Raw genomic sequence first — 15,946 nt, 5'->3', positions numbered from 1 at the left:
AGGCGCACAGTACCGCGCTTTATTCTTCGATCGCCGCGGCTATCTTGGAGTTCCTGTACGGTAGTCTACTTTTTCTTCTCTCTTTACGCAGATATCCGTTCGCTCGTTTTCCTTCTTATCATCCTTCGTCTCGGCGAATAAGTGCCATTGCCCCGTTTGCCATTTCAAAGTATTGCCTGCTCGGCACGTGGCTTCGGATCACAATTGTTCGGACGTAGGGTCGGACTTTGTGGGACTTCCTTTTCCTTTAATGGGCATCTGCTCCCGTAGGGACGCAGTACCATACCCTCTGTTCTGGCTTGCTGCTTTTGAATCTACCAACACCGGCCGAGATGGCGTTACCAAACAGCCCATATTCATCGTCCATTTCTCTGTGGATAATGGTTAACTAGGAAAAGTGTCAAATATACTTTTGAAAAAATATGAAGAAATAAAATCAATGCCGAACATAAAGAAAAGGGAGCGGAATGATCGATTGATTACGCCATTTTATTCTTCCATTTGCTCCCATTTTACATATTTTATTAGAAAAAGTGCAATATAGTTACATTAAATAGACATTTTAAAAATTTTCATAATAAAATGTCAGTATATTGCATGCTCTCGAGTGTAAAAACAACAATATTAAAAGAAAAACTACAGTACGAATAAAACTGAAAAATGATGAAAATAATGTTTTTTATACAGTCATAACGTCAAATTTCGCGCTCTAAAGCAAACAATATGGCGCATACTTGGCATCTGTAATGGAGACAAAAAAAACAAGTTCTCGACGACTGACGGTCCTGACTGGAGTAAACATAATTATTGATTGACAGACTATCGGCAGACATGTGTACGATACGCAAATACGAGATGCAAATGACTTGAGAGCGAAGTAAACAGTGACTGTCACGTGATGTAAGTGGCGATCGTGGCATTAGATTTGTTTTTTGTGGGGTCTCGTTCAGTTTAAGCACTTAGAATTCTTCCAAGAAGCATTACTCAACCATTGCACATCAATTTCGATGAAATTTCTTTCGGTGGAAGCAGCTACGATATGAAGAATGATATCGCCGATTTGATCGGCAATTACAGGAAGATTAGAAGTATCTTTCGTATGCATTAACGTCACGTTAATTTCAGAAGATCGTAATTTCCTGCGGCGCGATCATCATCAGCATCATGTGGGACGAGAGCCTAAACACCATTGTCCTACCTACGTTGTCTACCATGATCTTCTTCGTGTTCACGTTCAATTTCCTTCGCTACCTTATGGGCAATTCCCATATTCAGATTAGAGATGTCACAAAGGAACATAACTGGAAAACAATCACTGGGACCACCAAGGTACTTTCGAGGATTTCTAGGACCGTGCAAACGGTTCCTTGTCGGTCTCGATGAGGCAAAACCACGAGATCGCTCTTTACATATGTACACCCCGTGTGCAGGCGTATTACTGTAGCATTTGCGAGTCTCTGTTGTTGAATCTCGATGGTTTTTTCTGTGATTCGTGTGGCGTGTGTGCCGACCGAGGCTGCATAAAGCTTGCTGACAAAACGCTCAAATGCAAGGCTATAACTCTCAGCAGCGATCAGCTGATGAAGCACCATTGGATCAAAGGTGCGTTCAGCTTGTTTGTCTTGCGACAGATACAATCTCTCGAATTTGTCATTCTCTGACTGCATCTAATACTGTTTAAAGGTAATCTGCCACTCGTTGCGACATGCTATGTTTGCGAAGAAGACTGCGACGTTGAACCTGGCCTTGCAGACTGGTGGTGTTGCTGGTGCCAGAGATGTGTTCACGAAGCATGCAAGCCTGCACTCTCCGAAGTAATAATTAACGAAATAAAATATCTCCCCTTTGCTATTGTTCCTTTCAAGTTCTTTCACCGTGTAGAGCCATTGTAACGGTCATTAACAGACATTTCTCGAGAAGAGTTACTATGATGACTTGCCGAAGACACTTGGTATGTACTTGAAGCCATCAGAATGTCTTGCTGCAATCTTTTTTTATGCCTATATAGATACCGCGTGCGTTTGAATTTTCGACAGTTTCCTAAACGATTCTGTCATCGCGAAGAAACAAGATTCCGTTAAGTAATCACGCCTCTTTTTCAGATATGCGACTTTGGAAAGTTCAAGTTGATGATTATCCCGCCAGGCAGTCTAGAAGTGATAAATCGTCGCAGCACAGTGAGGCGCAGATTGCACCTTCGTTCTATTATACCACCAAACTGGTCGAATTGGAATCCGATCATCGTTGTTGGTAAGAACCAACTGCAATCAACAATAAATTACTCAAAGTACTCGCAGAGGCAAGGTGATATTATTTAAATAATAAATTTCTTTCATGATACTTTTCCTTCTATTCAGGTAACGGAAAGTCCGGGAATAATGACGGCGGGCAGATATTATCTCTGTTCAGGAAGGTACTGAATCCCGCGCAAATCGTGGACCTGGCAGAACGTGATCCAGTGACTGCCTTAGAATGGTGTCGCCTGCTAGAAAAGACTCCGTCCACCATACTTGTCGCTGGCGGCGACGGCACCATCGCCTGGTTGTTGAACACCATCAACAAACTCGAGCTGGAGGTGAACGTCTTTTTGATCTTGGCACGCGAACTTGCACTTGCACTTGCACCAAAAAATCTCAGCACCAGTATATATTTTATTTACGTTTTTATGCGACCCTAGCCGGTCCCGTCTGTAGCAATAATTCCTTTGGGGACAGGCAACGATCTGTCCAGGGTGTTAGGATGGGGAAAGCAGCACGACGCGCATCTCGATCCCCTGGAGGTTCTGTGGAAGGTGCAGGCGGCGGAGAGAATAAAACTTGACAGGTATCAGACGATAAAACGCGCTAAGATCACTTTGCGATCGATGAAGATCTACAGGGAGTTCTGAAATTTAGGTGGTCCGTGACGATAAAGCCGTACGGCCTGGGATTCAGGGGCTCGAATCGCAACCTGTTCATGTACAACTACATAAGCGTGGGTGTGGACGCACGAGTAACGCTGAACTTTCATCGCATAAGGGAAAGTCCGTTTTATTTGTTCAGTCATAGGATATTCAACAAGGTACCTCTCTTCGTCGAACAATCTCTCGTTTCGCCTTTATTTTGCATGCGAGTTCAATAAAATGATCTGTGCGCTTACGTTGTGTGGTAGCTGTTGTACTTGGGTTACGGCACGCAACAAGTTGTGGAACGAGAATGCAAGGATCTCGACAAAAGTCTAGAAGTCTATCTAGACGGCAAGAAAGCGGAATTACCTTCGATCGAGAGCGTAGTGATACTTAACATTCCGTCTTGGGCCGCTGGCGTTGATCTATGGAAAATGGGAATGGAAGGTTAATCTGTTCTTAAAAAAAGAATTAGTACTATAATAAATATAATTAATAAATAATATAATTAATATTTAATACTTAACTCAAAAGTTAACTCTTTGCGCTCGAATATCGAGTCTAACTTAAAGGATATCATCAAGAAAAATTTCGATTGCAAAGGGTAAATGATTAATACGAATATCCATATTTAAATTAATTGTAAACGCATGTTATTTAACAGATGATCCAATATCGGTACAAAGTATCAACGACGGTAAGCTGGAGGTAGTGGCTCTTTACTGTTCATTCCACATGGCTGAGTTGCAACTAGGCCTGTCGAAGCCGTATCGGATCGGTCAAGCGAATACCGTAAAAGTATCTTGAGAATTCGACAGTTCAAAAGACGCTTTGTAACATTTGCAATCCTAGATAACGAATATTGTTTTCTTTTTTTTCAGATAAAATTATTGCGATCATGTGCTATGCAAGTAGACGGCGAGCCTTGGTATCAGCAACCGTGCGAGTTTAACATAACGTATTGCAATCAGGCAACCATGTTGATGAGTAAGCTCGAAGTTGAAGCTTGAATACGCAATGTGGCGATCCTGCATACCTTTGCACAAACGCATTTATTGGTACTTATTGTCGTTTAAATAGTTAAATGAACGTATCTGCCTAAATTTTACAAGTCAACACGTTAGCTCGATTGAAATATTACGGGGTATTACAGTCTAGTCAATGTTATATGCCAAGAGAGTACGCTATATATGTTATATTAATAACTATTTGGTAATGCTATTATTGACGTTATATTTATAATAAAAATGTATAAGCAATGAGATAATAAAGATATTTTCGCCGTATATCAAAATTGCAACATTGCGAAAAATTTTATTTGATTTGGCTGAATGAAGTTGATATAACTAACAACATCTCACTCTTATCAATCGCGCGCAATTCATTGGCAACTAATTTCGGATAATTTATCTGTCTCGAAATTCATCTGTCATGAAACTTCAATGTAAATTGTATTTTATGATCATATGATTTTGAAATAATCTGAAAGAATAGTATGAATAGAAACAAGAAAATTAAGTAGAAAGTTAATCTTGTTAAATTATGACCGAAAGACAGATGCATTTCCTACTCATTTTGGTGACTGTTTGGATTTTGTACGAGACGGCTAGAATAATGAAAGACATCAACTGAAATGTATTGAAAATTGATGGAGAGTAAATTTAACAATCGTTTAAAATCATATTTGATCGAATAAAATCCTGAACATTTAACAGAAAAATTTTTGAATCCAAAATGAGACAGAAAGATTATTCCTGTGAGTACATACCGCGATGCTAAAAAAATAATTTATTAAAATACAGTTATATTATACAGTTATAATTCGTGAAGACTGCACGGAAATTTGCGAACGAGAAATCACTAATAAACTATTAGTAATATTCTTCACGAAGCATTTGTAAAAATTCCATTTTTTTAATTGAAACCAGCAATTCAAGAGAGATAAAAATGGACTGTTAAATATCATTATGTTTAATAGAAGACAATTTTACTTTCTTATTATTTAAATAAAGTTTTTTCTAAATTTCCATCAAAATTTTGGCATTCTTGTTCCACAATTTCTCATGCGGAAGCCTAGATACAACAGTTGCAATGTAGACATATAATAATTATTGGACTTGTCTTTTCTTACTCGAGAAAAATTAAAAAGATTCCTTCCTAAAGCAGAATCCAAATTGATCGCATTTGTATCGAAGAATTCTGGCAAGTTGCGGCGGCCCGCAATAGAAGACCGTAATTTTTCCTTTCTTCTTGTCCTGAAGCTGTTTGAATACTTTATCCCAGTTGGGACGACCGGCATTCGTCCTCGTCTTCAATCCTGTGATGAGATCTCGCTTCTCCTAATTAACAGAAAGTATAATTAATAAATTCCAAATTAATAAGTCGGACATTCTCCATTCAAATTCTACTATCATGCACATGGATATTGAAATAAATTATTTATAAAACTTATGAATGATTATAATGATTTCTGACCTTCTCATGCAGAAGATCGAGCGCTAATTGCAAGCCAACCGCCTTCATGTCGTCCTTCTGTAACGCGCTTGTGATGTACATGTGCATCTCTAGAAAACGTTCCATAGTGATGCCTAACTCAGCCTGTTCCATCTCGAGTTGCGACAGCAGGTTGACGAACCACTCGAACGAACGTTGATCGTGGTTGATCCAAAAGAAGTCCACCTATATCCCGTAAAATTAGAATTAACGCGACGATCACATGATTAAAAAATATAATTATATATTAATTTTATCTATCTTAATTAGTATATAAGATCTTAATTAATATATAATAACTTAATTAACTTTATGTGCTATCAATCGAGATAACAATGACTAGTCAAGTTTTATCTCAAGATTAATAGAACCCGAAATTCCGACGCGGATGCATTTACCTTTCGCAAATTCATTACGGTGGGCGGGATTTCGCTGGCCCAGGAGAACGTACACTTCGGGCAGGTGTGCCTCGCTTTCCAGTATCGATGCATAATTGACTGCAGTATAGAGGCGAAAGGTGTGACTCCGATTCCGGTACCGATCAGAACAGCATGCTGCGCTCGGAAGATGTGACTCGATGGTGCTCCGTAAGGACCGTCCAAGAAGATCTACGGTGGTAATGCATTAGTTGATCAATCAAAGCAACCAAGACGTACGACAATTAGAGGATAATTTTTTTTACCTCCAATGGTTTTCCTACGGGGTAATTCACTGACGGATGTGGAGAACCGCCAGAGTTATTGAAGTTTAGGCTCTCCGAACTGTCTACCACATCACTGGAGGATTTTCTTTTTAATCTACCTTCCTCCGCGGCGATTTGTATGGCTACTGGTGTGGTTGACGTCATCTCGTTTCCTCCCGCGTTTATATTTGACACTATAACAAATAAATTATTTTTTATGTGAGTTTAAGATAGTTTTTTAATAAGATGTGACTATATGTTGTTTCGTCTGTGACTCACCGGACTTCGGCGATGCACCGAGTTCATAGTCACACGTTTCGAGGCTGGGTGTTTTAAAAGCGATGATGGTCGGCTTCGTCCGCATGTACCGGAAACTCTGAGCTAATGATTTATTCTGCGGACTTAGATATGCTAGGCCCAGTGACTTCAGTCGTGCGCGTTTCATCTGACATTCGTCGAAACTTCTCTCCGATTCGGATCTCGTGTAATCCCGGAGCCTGTGGCGACAGCATAGACAATTTATAGACATTTTGAATTGCATGCAATGTTACGATCTAACCAACCAATTTGCTATATTGTTGCATCTGTCTCTGCTCATCTTGTTTTTATATTAGGCCGCCGTTAATACATGTTATGTTATTTCAATACATATCTTCCAGATTTCTGGAGCTTAAGCAATTTTGCATTAGATGTGCGATGCAAAAACGCGTTCTGAGATAATTTCTGACAGACCACTGGACCGAACTCTCATTTACGCCGCATGGCTTGACCAGTCACTAGAGTATTCGCTCATTCGATTAAAAAAGAAACTCAGAAGTGTCCTCTGATTTTTAAGAGCGTAAAATATATATACTGTATTTAGACCAAAATAGGAGACATGTATTTTTTCAGAGCGTATAACATCGAAACTATTGTACAATCAGTTCCGTTGGTTTTCTTGTATGTGTTATGAGGCATCCGTTCACCACAAATTACAATTTAATATATAGATTGTTATATGATCATTATAATTAACAATGAGAAGTTTATATAACAATAAATAAAAATAAATCACTTGACTAAGTTTTACATATTGCAAATTTACTCACGCCCTGAGTCGCTCCTTCTTCTTGCTTTTCGTCTGCATGTCGGGCATCGAGCGTGATTTCTCAAGTGGCGTTTTGCTACCGAGCAATAATTGATGGAGTCTCCTGTCTCTCCTCGCAGACACATCTGTTAATCCCTTATTTAATTCTGACGTGTCTGTTGATCAAGTTTGTAATTTATTTAACAATATTGATAATATGAATCTTAAAAATATATTGAGATTAAATGTTGTCTCTTAGTTACTTTACTTACTTTCTGGAGTTTTTAGAAATGCCGATTGATTGCTAACGGGTGTATTCAATGGTGACATGGTCTTAGCCAAATCAGACACGAACGTAGGATTGTCAAGTGCATGAGCATGAGGCAGGGATTCCGTCGATAGCTTCTGTCTCACGATGAGGGGTGGTTTCTTGCCATTAAGGAATCTGTAAAATTGGAGATATTAATTATTTTTAAAGTATTAATTGTTATTTTTTAAATAACGTTGCGAATTTTCAAATATGCGATTTGCAAAATTATTTTTCTATAGCTTATCATAAATATTTAGTTTAATTGCAATGAACTTACGATTTTTTTCGGGGAGCGCTCGTGACATCGCAGCCTTCAACAGGTAAAATATCGCCGCGGTGAAGTTTGATTTGTTCTTTTTCAAAGTACGAGTACAAACTGTTGGTCCATTCGCCGACTGCGCGGATGTGCAACCATATATAATCTACATAAAAATAATTATGATCGATCATTTTCGCGTATAAATCTCAAAGTTTATGTTATCAATAAAGCATAAACTTTACGTTTTGGTAAGAACTCGCGTAAGATCGCTCTCACCTTCCTGTTCCGGAGCGCTGCTAATGGTGAAAGGATGCCACTCGTATCTCGCAATCACTGGGATATTAACGAACACATAATCACCGGGATGAAAATGGAAATGGGGTGGTCTCTTGATGACTAAGTGAGTCACTTTCGAAGGTAACAGGAGACCGGAACTTATGTACGTTTTTCCGCGCTGCGAGCGTAACCACATCAGCCGACGGATCCTTTCCACCAAATATATGATACCTGGACCGACGAACCACTTCCAGTAATTCGGGCCGTGGAAGATCATCAGGATCCAAAACGGTATGTACAGCAGGTGAGACCAGTAAAACACCTTGCAATAAAAAATAGCAAAATAATTATTTAAAAAACTGTTTTCGTGAAAAATTGTTTTCAGATCGCAAGAATTGTGGATATTTAAGTGGAAAAATGAAAATTTGGGATAGTAATGATACCTCAAAACAACCGCCGCGGCGTACGAACGGCATGGAACAGACAGTCATGATGACGAGTATAATTAGTAGAATTACTCCGGTCGGATAAGCACCGCCTGCTACCAAACCAAAATATCCGGGTCGACTTGTCAACAGCCACTCGGACATCGTGTAATTCCCGCTGTTCATCTCCTCGTCTTTTATTATCACCGTACCTACGCATTGTTGAATCATAATTGTATTATGTGTAACTGTAAATTAAAAATCTTTCAAAATGTTCTTTAAACAAGCATTGAATTCTGGACACACTTATATGACAATATTTCTAAAGAGATTATTAATTATTATATCATACCGCAAAAAATGAGATGCATCATGATGTGAATAATGCTGAAAAAGCCGATCAATATTCCTGTGATTTTATGAAGATATATGTGATGATCCAGGGGCACGACGGAGTTGAAGCCGTGTGTTCGCAAAAACGTAATACACTGGCGCAGCATCAGGATCAGAATAAACGTGCAATCGAAGTTCAGACATTGTCCTGGAACACATTTTCCAAAATCAGTATATATTTCTGGCTTAGACTGTCCTAGTAGATTTTAAAAAATTGGCATTTAATTTGAAGCTTAATTTAATTCAAGAAAAATTGATTTTAAATCTTTCAAAAAATTTATAGCTGAGGGAAAGTGTCGTTTCGATATATTTACGTGATATATTTTAATGTTGCGGATTAAGCAACAAAATTGCATTAATCTCGTATTGTTAAATATTACAATAATTATATTTTCTTACCACACGCACGCGCGAGCATCACATAGCCGCTGTGATGTCGGTATTCGTAAAGACGAGAAACGAAAAGGGCCACGTTGATGAGGATAAATATCGAAATAAAAGTGATGTAAACGTAATTGTTCTTCATGTACGGTTTCGTGAGTTGATAAGGACGGAGAGACGAGAATATACCCCAAGTAGACTTTCGTTTTGGTTTCGGTTGCGGTGGTACCAGCCATCGATCTATGCTGTAATTGTTACGGTCTTAAATTAACTCTTTGTTTATAATATTATTTTATTATGTATTTCTGTGTATTTCTCTTCCTGTTTCATAATTTTATATTATATTTTGTCTAACCTGGTCGAGAGATTTTCCAAGAGACCATCGTGCTTCTCCAATTGCCTTTTTAGAGCTTCGAAGGTAATTGCTCCTCTGTTACCTTGATCGGCATCCTCAAAGAGCGCGATTGTTAGATCCTCAATTTGCTCATCGCTGAACTTCATTCCATTTTCTTCCATGCATGCTCTCATTACGTGTTCCAGCTCGCGTAGTTGTATTAATCCATCGCCTTTTATCGTTTAAAGCAGAAAAACGTTACCGTTATTCAAAACGTTAATCAAAGTAAAGAAATAAAATAAATTCAATTGATTAAGCACAGATGATAATTTTTTAACCCAAACAAAAAAATTTTAGCAATGATTTATTGATGATTATTACCATCGATATCGTAAACTTTAAAGAGAAATCGAATCTTGTCATCCAGAGATTTTCCAGCAAACTGATGTATGGCGTCCAGAAATTCCTGAAGCGATATCGTGCCGGAATTGTCTTTGTCGAATATCTGGAAGATTCTCTCAGTGAAGAATGGCTGAAAAATAATTCAAATAAACATTATCTGACTTAGTTTCTCAATAAATAAAATATCTCGCCTATCTCGCTTCACTACGAAACTTTTTGCACTTTATCTCGCTTACAGTTTGATTGCTGGACGATAAACGTAAAACGCAAAATAAAAATGATGAAATGAAAAAGAGACGGAATTACAATTATTCTATGAAAAATTAAAGTTGAAACTAGAGCTCTGAGCTTGAGATGAAGAATACTGATGCCTCCTGCCTACGTTCTTCGAAGTGACGATCTTCTTGAATTCCTCGCGGCGTATCTCCTTCTCATTTCCAACGGTTTGCTTGAATATCATCTCCAGCCATTCGAGATTGCCTTTGTCGAAACCAGCAGGTGGCCTGGTACCAAATTTTGGTATATATTAATTAATGATGATAAGCTAACAAAATTAATAAATTCGGTAAAAGGAAAATTTTTATTATATTTTAATTATATTAACTTAAATTAATGATAACGAATTTTTATAATTTTACAACAAGTATATTACCTCGTAGTACTCACACCGGATATGAACTCCATGATCTGAGTTGACAATATGCATCCTGTATTCTCTTGATCGATCAAGCGGAACAATTTGTCAACGATCTACAATATTTCAAGAACATTTAAATTCGATGCGATTATTATTATTATTCGCTCAATTTGGCGAATAATAATTTATTATATAAAATTACAGTATAAATTTTAATTTCTCTTCTTCTTTGTGCACATAAAACTCACTCCTTTAGTATAAAAAATCTGCTGGAAACTGAAGAGATTCACGGGATTCTCCCCGCACAGCACATACGCCACGCTTTCGATCTGATCGATGAAATCATTTTGCTTCTCGTTTCTGGTAAAATAATAAAAATAACACGGAAACAAATAAATATAGCTCAAATATCCCAGAAAAAATTAGAAAAAGAAATATCCATGAATATTGAAACTCGATCTTACGTCAGCCTCTTCTTGAGGAATTCGATCCATTCATCTTGCTTCAGTAACTCGTCGCGATCTTGATCAAATAGTATAAACAGCTTCCCAAGAAGCAGCTGGAAAACATGAATCTATTATAAATAGCTTGTAGACGTTAACACGCCTGTCGTAAAAATCTCAACTCATTGAAAATCGTATTGTGTGAAGTGCAATAAATATCTGGGCTAATGTTAATACGCGATAATAGAATCTCATTTATTAACATTCTAGCCTCGGGTATGTACGACGACGTCAGCATTGCCATCGATATGACGCATATCGATCGCCATCGGTGTGGATCTCGGCGGTGGGCCATGCGCACGTACACACATGAGTGTTTCACTCTCGATCGTTAAGAAATGGGTCAGTGTCATAAGAGATTATACCGCGTGCTCCCTCCGGCACACGCACAAGATCCAGAAATGTGTCCCAACCTTGCGGGATATCGGCGAGCTTGATACAAGCTGCAGATTGTTTCTCTGATTCGCATCTCGTAATCCTAATGACGGATCCTTTGAATGATCCCGCTCTTGTTTTACTTTGACTCGCATTTAAGATTAATTAAGACTCTCTTTTTCGGGAGAAATTTATTTTAATTTAATTTAAATGTCAACTATGAGTAATGATCTAAATTTCTCATTTAATATCGACTCTGAGCAGAGGACTCTGTTGCAAGATAAAAAGTGATGAGTTCATAAAAATAAATGTCGATTTATTTTGACATCGGCATTTATCTTGACCCGAAATTACGTGCAAACAAAAAAGGAGGGTTTCGCGTTGCAGTTACGACGTCGTGACTAATCCCATGTCTGGCTTTCGAGCATCGAACGATGCGGGAAAGAACATACAACATCTTCAATCAATCATTCTTAATTTCTGCCTCTCGCGTACACCGCGAAAGCAAAAGAGGAGATAACGATCAATCAGTAATTATGTATGTAGGTTTGATATGACAACCTAATCACTTTTTCGTGATATAATTTCGAACGAAGGCTCCTCTGATTGAAAACTTGATGTCGACTTAGCTACTTAACGTTAGAAACATGTGTAAAACATGTGCGTTTGTTACATCGGCTCGTCCGCCCGTAAATGTGTCTCTCAACATTCCATTCGATCCCTTCGAATTGAAACTTGAATTTTTAATGATTCGTTTCTTTAGATTCCGACGTCAAATTGGACGCGCTAATAATACCGATTAGATGCTTGATGATGCTGGATCGATAATGACAGTCGATCGATGCGCATCGATGATTGAATGGCGGTTAAAGGGTTAATGGATGGTTGGCAAACGAGATACCGAGCCCCGGGCTCCAACCGATGCTGTGTTTTACTCTACGAGTGATCACGACGATCGATTGATCAGTCCCCAAGCGGGATCGGAAGGCGCTCGGGGCACCAAGGCCTCGCGCCCGGAGCGATCGGCCACCTTGATCGAAAACCGGGGGCCCTCAATAGAGTCTCTGGTTTCCTTCGATCATATCGTCACCGTCACCTCGGGTCCCCTTTTCCTACGCGGATCATGGTCTCATTGCACGATCACGATCGTCTCACAAAGGAGACAATTGTCTGGTAAATGGTACGGGCCAGCGATCGCGAATCTCGATCTCGAACATTTTACCTGGCCGCGATGAGAAGGTATTTTGTTGAGTAATGATCACTCTGAAACTTCTTTTCAATTTCTTTATAGATTTATAATTACTTATTTGTCGCTAATAAAGTGAGATTTAATAAACGCGTACGATATCGTTATTGATATTATTGATACTTAATTCGTTGCGTATATCTGACGTACTTGAATCAATCTGAAACACGAAGGTAGCCCGACACGATCGAAACTTTACGTCTCGATACAGACGATAAGCATATGTCACACTTGTCAAACAGCATTGCGCAATGATAGACGGTATAATGACAGTACGTTCTGTCGGAGTGTGAAATGATTGACTGGACCATTACAATCGCAGATCTGCAATTTGCACGAGGACTTTTGCTCCGGGTTGTCCTCTTTCGCATTTGTTCTTCCTATATCGCGATCGCAGTGCACAGCGGCAACCGGTCATTCACTCCCAGAACTCGATTTGGAGCGGTGGCAGGACTGACTTTCGAACAAAAACGAAAACTGGTAAATCCGCGTTGTTTTTTCCCTTATTCGCCACGCACGAACCAGTCTTGCTACCGTGTTGATTAATGAGACAGTATCTTTCAAAAAGTATCAAAAGCGAGACGTTGAATATCTTATTCGAGCCAGAAGTTCACCAGATTATTGAACTCTGACTTTCGATCGTTCCTTACTACGCGGAGAACGTTCTCGTTACAATTGAAGCTCAAATCCAATTCGATTACCGTTCTCGCTAATGGTCGCAGTTACGTCGTTCGATAAGTACTACTTTATTATTTAAATACAGATAAATTACGGGCTGAAAAAATTGACAGAATATACACGAATGCGCGGCCGTTTAAGAGAATCATAATCGCCTGTCAAGCCAATGTATCCGACGTGATGCAATATCGAGGTCTCATGTCTAGTGCCACGCGAGCCTCCTTTTTCCATGCGAAAGAAAGCGAACCAGCAGGCCAATAATTACAATAATTGCAATTCTTCATGGCCAGCGCGAGAAAGTATCGATCGTCTGAGAGGATTATCGTTTCACAAATCTCATCGTATTTTGGATTCGGTTAGATTAATCATCGGAGCATAAATTCGCGGCACCGCAAAAGAGCAATTCGAGATTTGCATCCGTACCGGGACGATTGTTGCACTCGCAGCACGGCAAGATGAATTATTAACACAGCTTCTTACAACACCTGCTGTCGACAAAAAGCTTTCCACGAAAAGAAATTATTATTCCTTTGCATTCGCGTGCAATTTCTTTTTTACGTTGTTCCAGATATTTTGCCCGTAATTTCGATCGTTTAGTCTTATTCCGAACCAAAGTTTCATTCGGAATTATCTAGTCGATTATAATAAGCGAGGGTTTTTTGTGAGCGTCTGTAAGTGAAGTTTAACGTTTTTTGCCGTGTACGTATAATCGTCAGCAGACGATTTAAATTGCCCGACCATATTTATCATGGTTCCCGCCCTTCAGTGCCGCAGTTTAACGATCTTTGTATTTGGTCGTAATCACTTTCTCATAAGACACGACACTTTTTACGCGATTTTCTCTCTTTTGGGATAACGTTTCACTTACTTCATGCGCGACGTGTATTGAGATGTTTCATAATCCACAAAAAAGCCGTCGTGAAATTAGTCCGCGCCATAAAAGCAAGGGTTACTGTATAACACTCGTATTTTATGAATGAAGGCGGTAACGTCATTTCATCGAGAAAAACTCGTGGCAACTTCATCAAACATTTAGTACGGTCCAAAAAGATTTACACCAATATTTTACTTGCATTTATACTTACACAAAATTTATTTATATGAAAGCAATGAAAATATTTGTGATTTAATTTTAATTAAATTACTCTCACACATAATGTATTATAATTTCTCTTTCTCTCCTGTTACTGCTTTTATGCAGTTTCTGTTATAATCCTTTCGAATACATACCTGATCTTGAAAGAGCCTCCGAAAAGTCTCCTTATTGTAGCGCCCGGATCCCTCCTCCTGCAAGATCTCTCTGCACTCCTTCAGGATAATCGCTCTCCTCTTCTCGATCAGGCATTCCTCCTCCATGCAGCTGATGCAGTTTTCCTCCATGTTACTGAACACTCCTTGCGACAGATGTTGCGAGGAACGAGGGTGCCACCGAAGAAACGGGATCACAGCCACTTCGGTAATTCATCACGAGATCAACAAGATTCCTGACATTTCTCGCCGCTCGCTCGTCCGTCGTTCTTGTTTGGGACAGGAGTGATTCAACGCGAGTCAGTCACGTACGTGGAGATCGCGAGTAGTCACGTAATGGAAGATTACGTTTGTAAATCCCCGTCTTTGTGTTAGTTCAAAGATAATAACATCTGCATTATCTACATTTAAATATATTCCCTGTTAGCTAATATCACGAAATGTTGAACGATGGTTTTTTCCTCTGTTTAGGTTTTCCTTCCTTGTTTTTGCATTTTATCGAAACCGCGATGATCGAAAGATCAGCGTCAATGCACAACTTTGTATAATTCTTTACAAGAGTGATTTGAATAAAACTATTAAAGTCTTAAACATTTCTATAAAATTAATATTATTTCTTAATATTTCCTTAGATTTTACTCTAGCATCAGTATTCGCGATTTAAATTAAAAGAATGCAAGTTATGTTTTCAAACTGGAGTAGAATCTCATCTCTAATAAAACAAAAGAAAAAAATAGAAACCGTCTGGACGAACCGGGCACAGCGATCTTTGTTCTATTTCTACTATTTACCTTGTTCTCACACGAAATTCGGAAACACGGGCAAGTACGTAAATACGTAGATTCTCTCGGCGGCGCTCTACCTCGCGACTATGAGAAGTGAATTATCGCGGCTGGCTTTTCAGAAATTTTCCTTGGCCGAGCGTTGACTCGTGCCAATCAACAGTGGTAGACCCCTTCGCCCATAAAATCTCACTTTCAAACTAGAACCATGGACCGAGGAGAAACTTGTCGTCGCTTCCGTAACATTTCCCTTAGGTGCGAGCGAGAGTTCGGTGACAGCTCTCCGGATAATTAATTCACGCGTATGTAACAGTCCTGCCTCCACCAACACGGCGAGTACTACAGGATGCCAGTTCAACGTACGTACGGAAACTCACTTATCGCGCGCGTATCAAACGAAATCGCCGCCGTGTTCACTTCTTACGGCGTTACTGAGAGGCAGTCCTCAATGAAAATCATCCTGGGGGCATCAACGGGCCGGCGTTCGCTCCGTTGATGGTGTCGTCGGCTGTGCCATGGAAGTGTTGGTGCCGGTCCCGTATTGGATCACGGGGAACCAGGCGAGTGAAAGA

The 15,946-nt window shown here is 39.3% G+C and overlaps 2 protein-coding genes across 5 annotated transcripts; one reads left to right on the top strand and one right to left on the bottom strand.

Moving 5' to 3' along the window:
• Positions 1 to 734: 734 nt before the first annotated feature.
• On the top strand, positions 735 to 4,170 carry LOC105279340 (diacylglycerol kinase epsilon). Of its 3 annotated transcripts, none has more exons than XM_011339014.3 (11): positions 735 to 900; positions 1,129 to 1,329; positions 1,431 to 1,602; positions 1,684 to 1,814; positions 2,103 to 2,250; positions 2,358 to 2,575; positions 2,678 to 2,823; positions 2,895 to 3,060; positions 3,151 to 3,331; positions 3,549 to 3,682; positions 3,766 to 4,170. In XM_011339014.3, the coding sequence occupies exons 2-11, from the start codon at positions 1,165 to 1,167 to the stop codon at positions 3,892 to 3,894; spliced, it is 1,590 nt and encodes a 529-aa protein (XP_011337316.2). In that variant the 5' UTR covers positions 735 to 900; positions 1,129 to 1,164; the 3' UTR covers positions 3,895 to 4,170. The 3 variants fall into 3 exon arrangements, with proteins under 3 accessions (XP_011337316.2, XP_019887231.2, XP_011337315.2); XM_011339013.3 differs by having other exon boundaries at positions 736 to 900; positions 1,126 to 1,329; XM_020031672.2 differs by having other exon boundaries at positions 735 to 1,329.
• LOC105279341 (NADPH oxidase 5) lies at positions 4,169 to 15,457 on the bottom strand. Of its 2 annotated transcripts, XM_011339017.3 has the most exons (20): positions 15,384 to 15,457; positions 14,575 to 14,795; positions 11,007 to 11,101; positions 10,791 to 10,902; positions 10,558 to 10,655; positions 10,288 to 10,408; positions 9,885 to 10,035; positions 9,525 to 9,735; positions 9,188 to 9,414; positions 8,748 to 8,936; positions 8,414 to 8,607; positions 7,971 to 8,292; positions 7,713 to 7,857; positions 7,398 to 7,570; positions 7,148 to 7,301; positions 6,339 to 6,556; positions 6,060 to 6,253; positions 5,776 to 5,985; positions 5,360 to 5,563; positions 5,026 to 5,223 (listed from the first exon to the last, which is right to left on the bottom strand). In XM_011339017.3, the coding sequence occupies exons 2-20, from the start codon at positions 14,722 to 14,724 to the stop codon at positions 5,026 to 5,028; spliced, it is 3,366 nt and encodes a 1,121-aa protein (XP_011337319.1). In that variant the 5' UTR covers positions 14,725 to 14,795; positions 15,384 to 15,457. The 2 variants fall into 2 exon arrangements, with proteins under 2 accessions (XP_011337317.1, XP_011337319.1); XM_011339015.3 differs by lacking the exon at positions 15,384 to 15,457 and having other exon boundaries at positions 4,169 to 5,223; positions 14,575 to 14,724.
• Positions 15,458 to 15,946: the final 489 nt, after the last annotated feature.

Source organism: Ooceraea biroi, chromosome 1, assembly GCF_003672135.1.
Source record: "Ooceraea biroi isolate clonal line C1 chromosome 1, Obir_v5.4, whole genome shotgun sequence".
NCBI lineage: Eukaryota > Metazoa > Arthropoda > Insecta > Hymenoptera > Formicidae > Ooceraea > Ooceraea biroi.
Note: the sequence above shows the minus strand (reverse complement) of the source record. Positions and strands in the feature narration are given on the sequence as shown.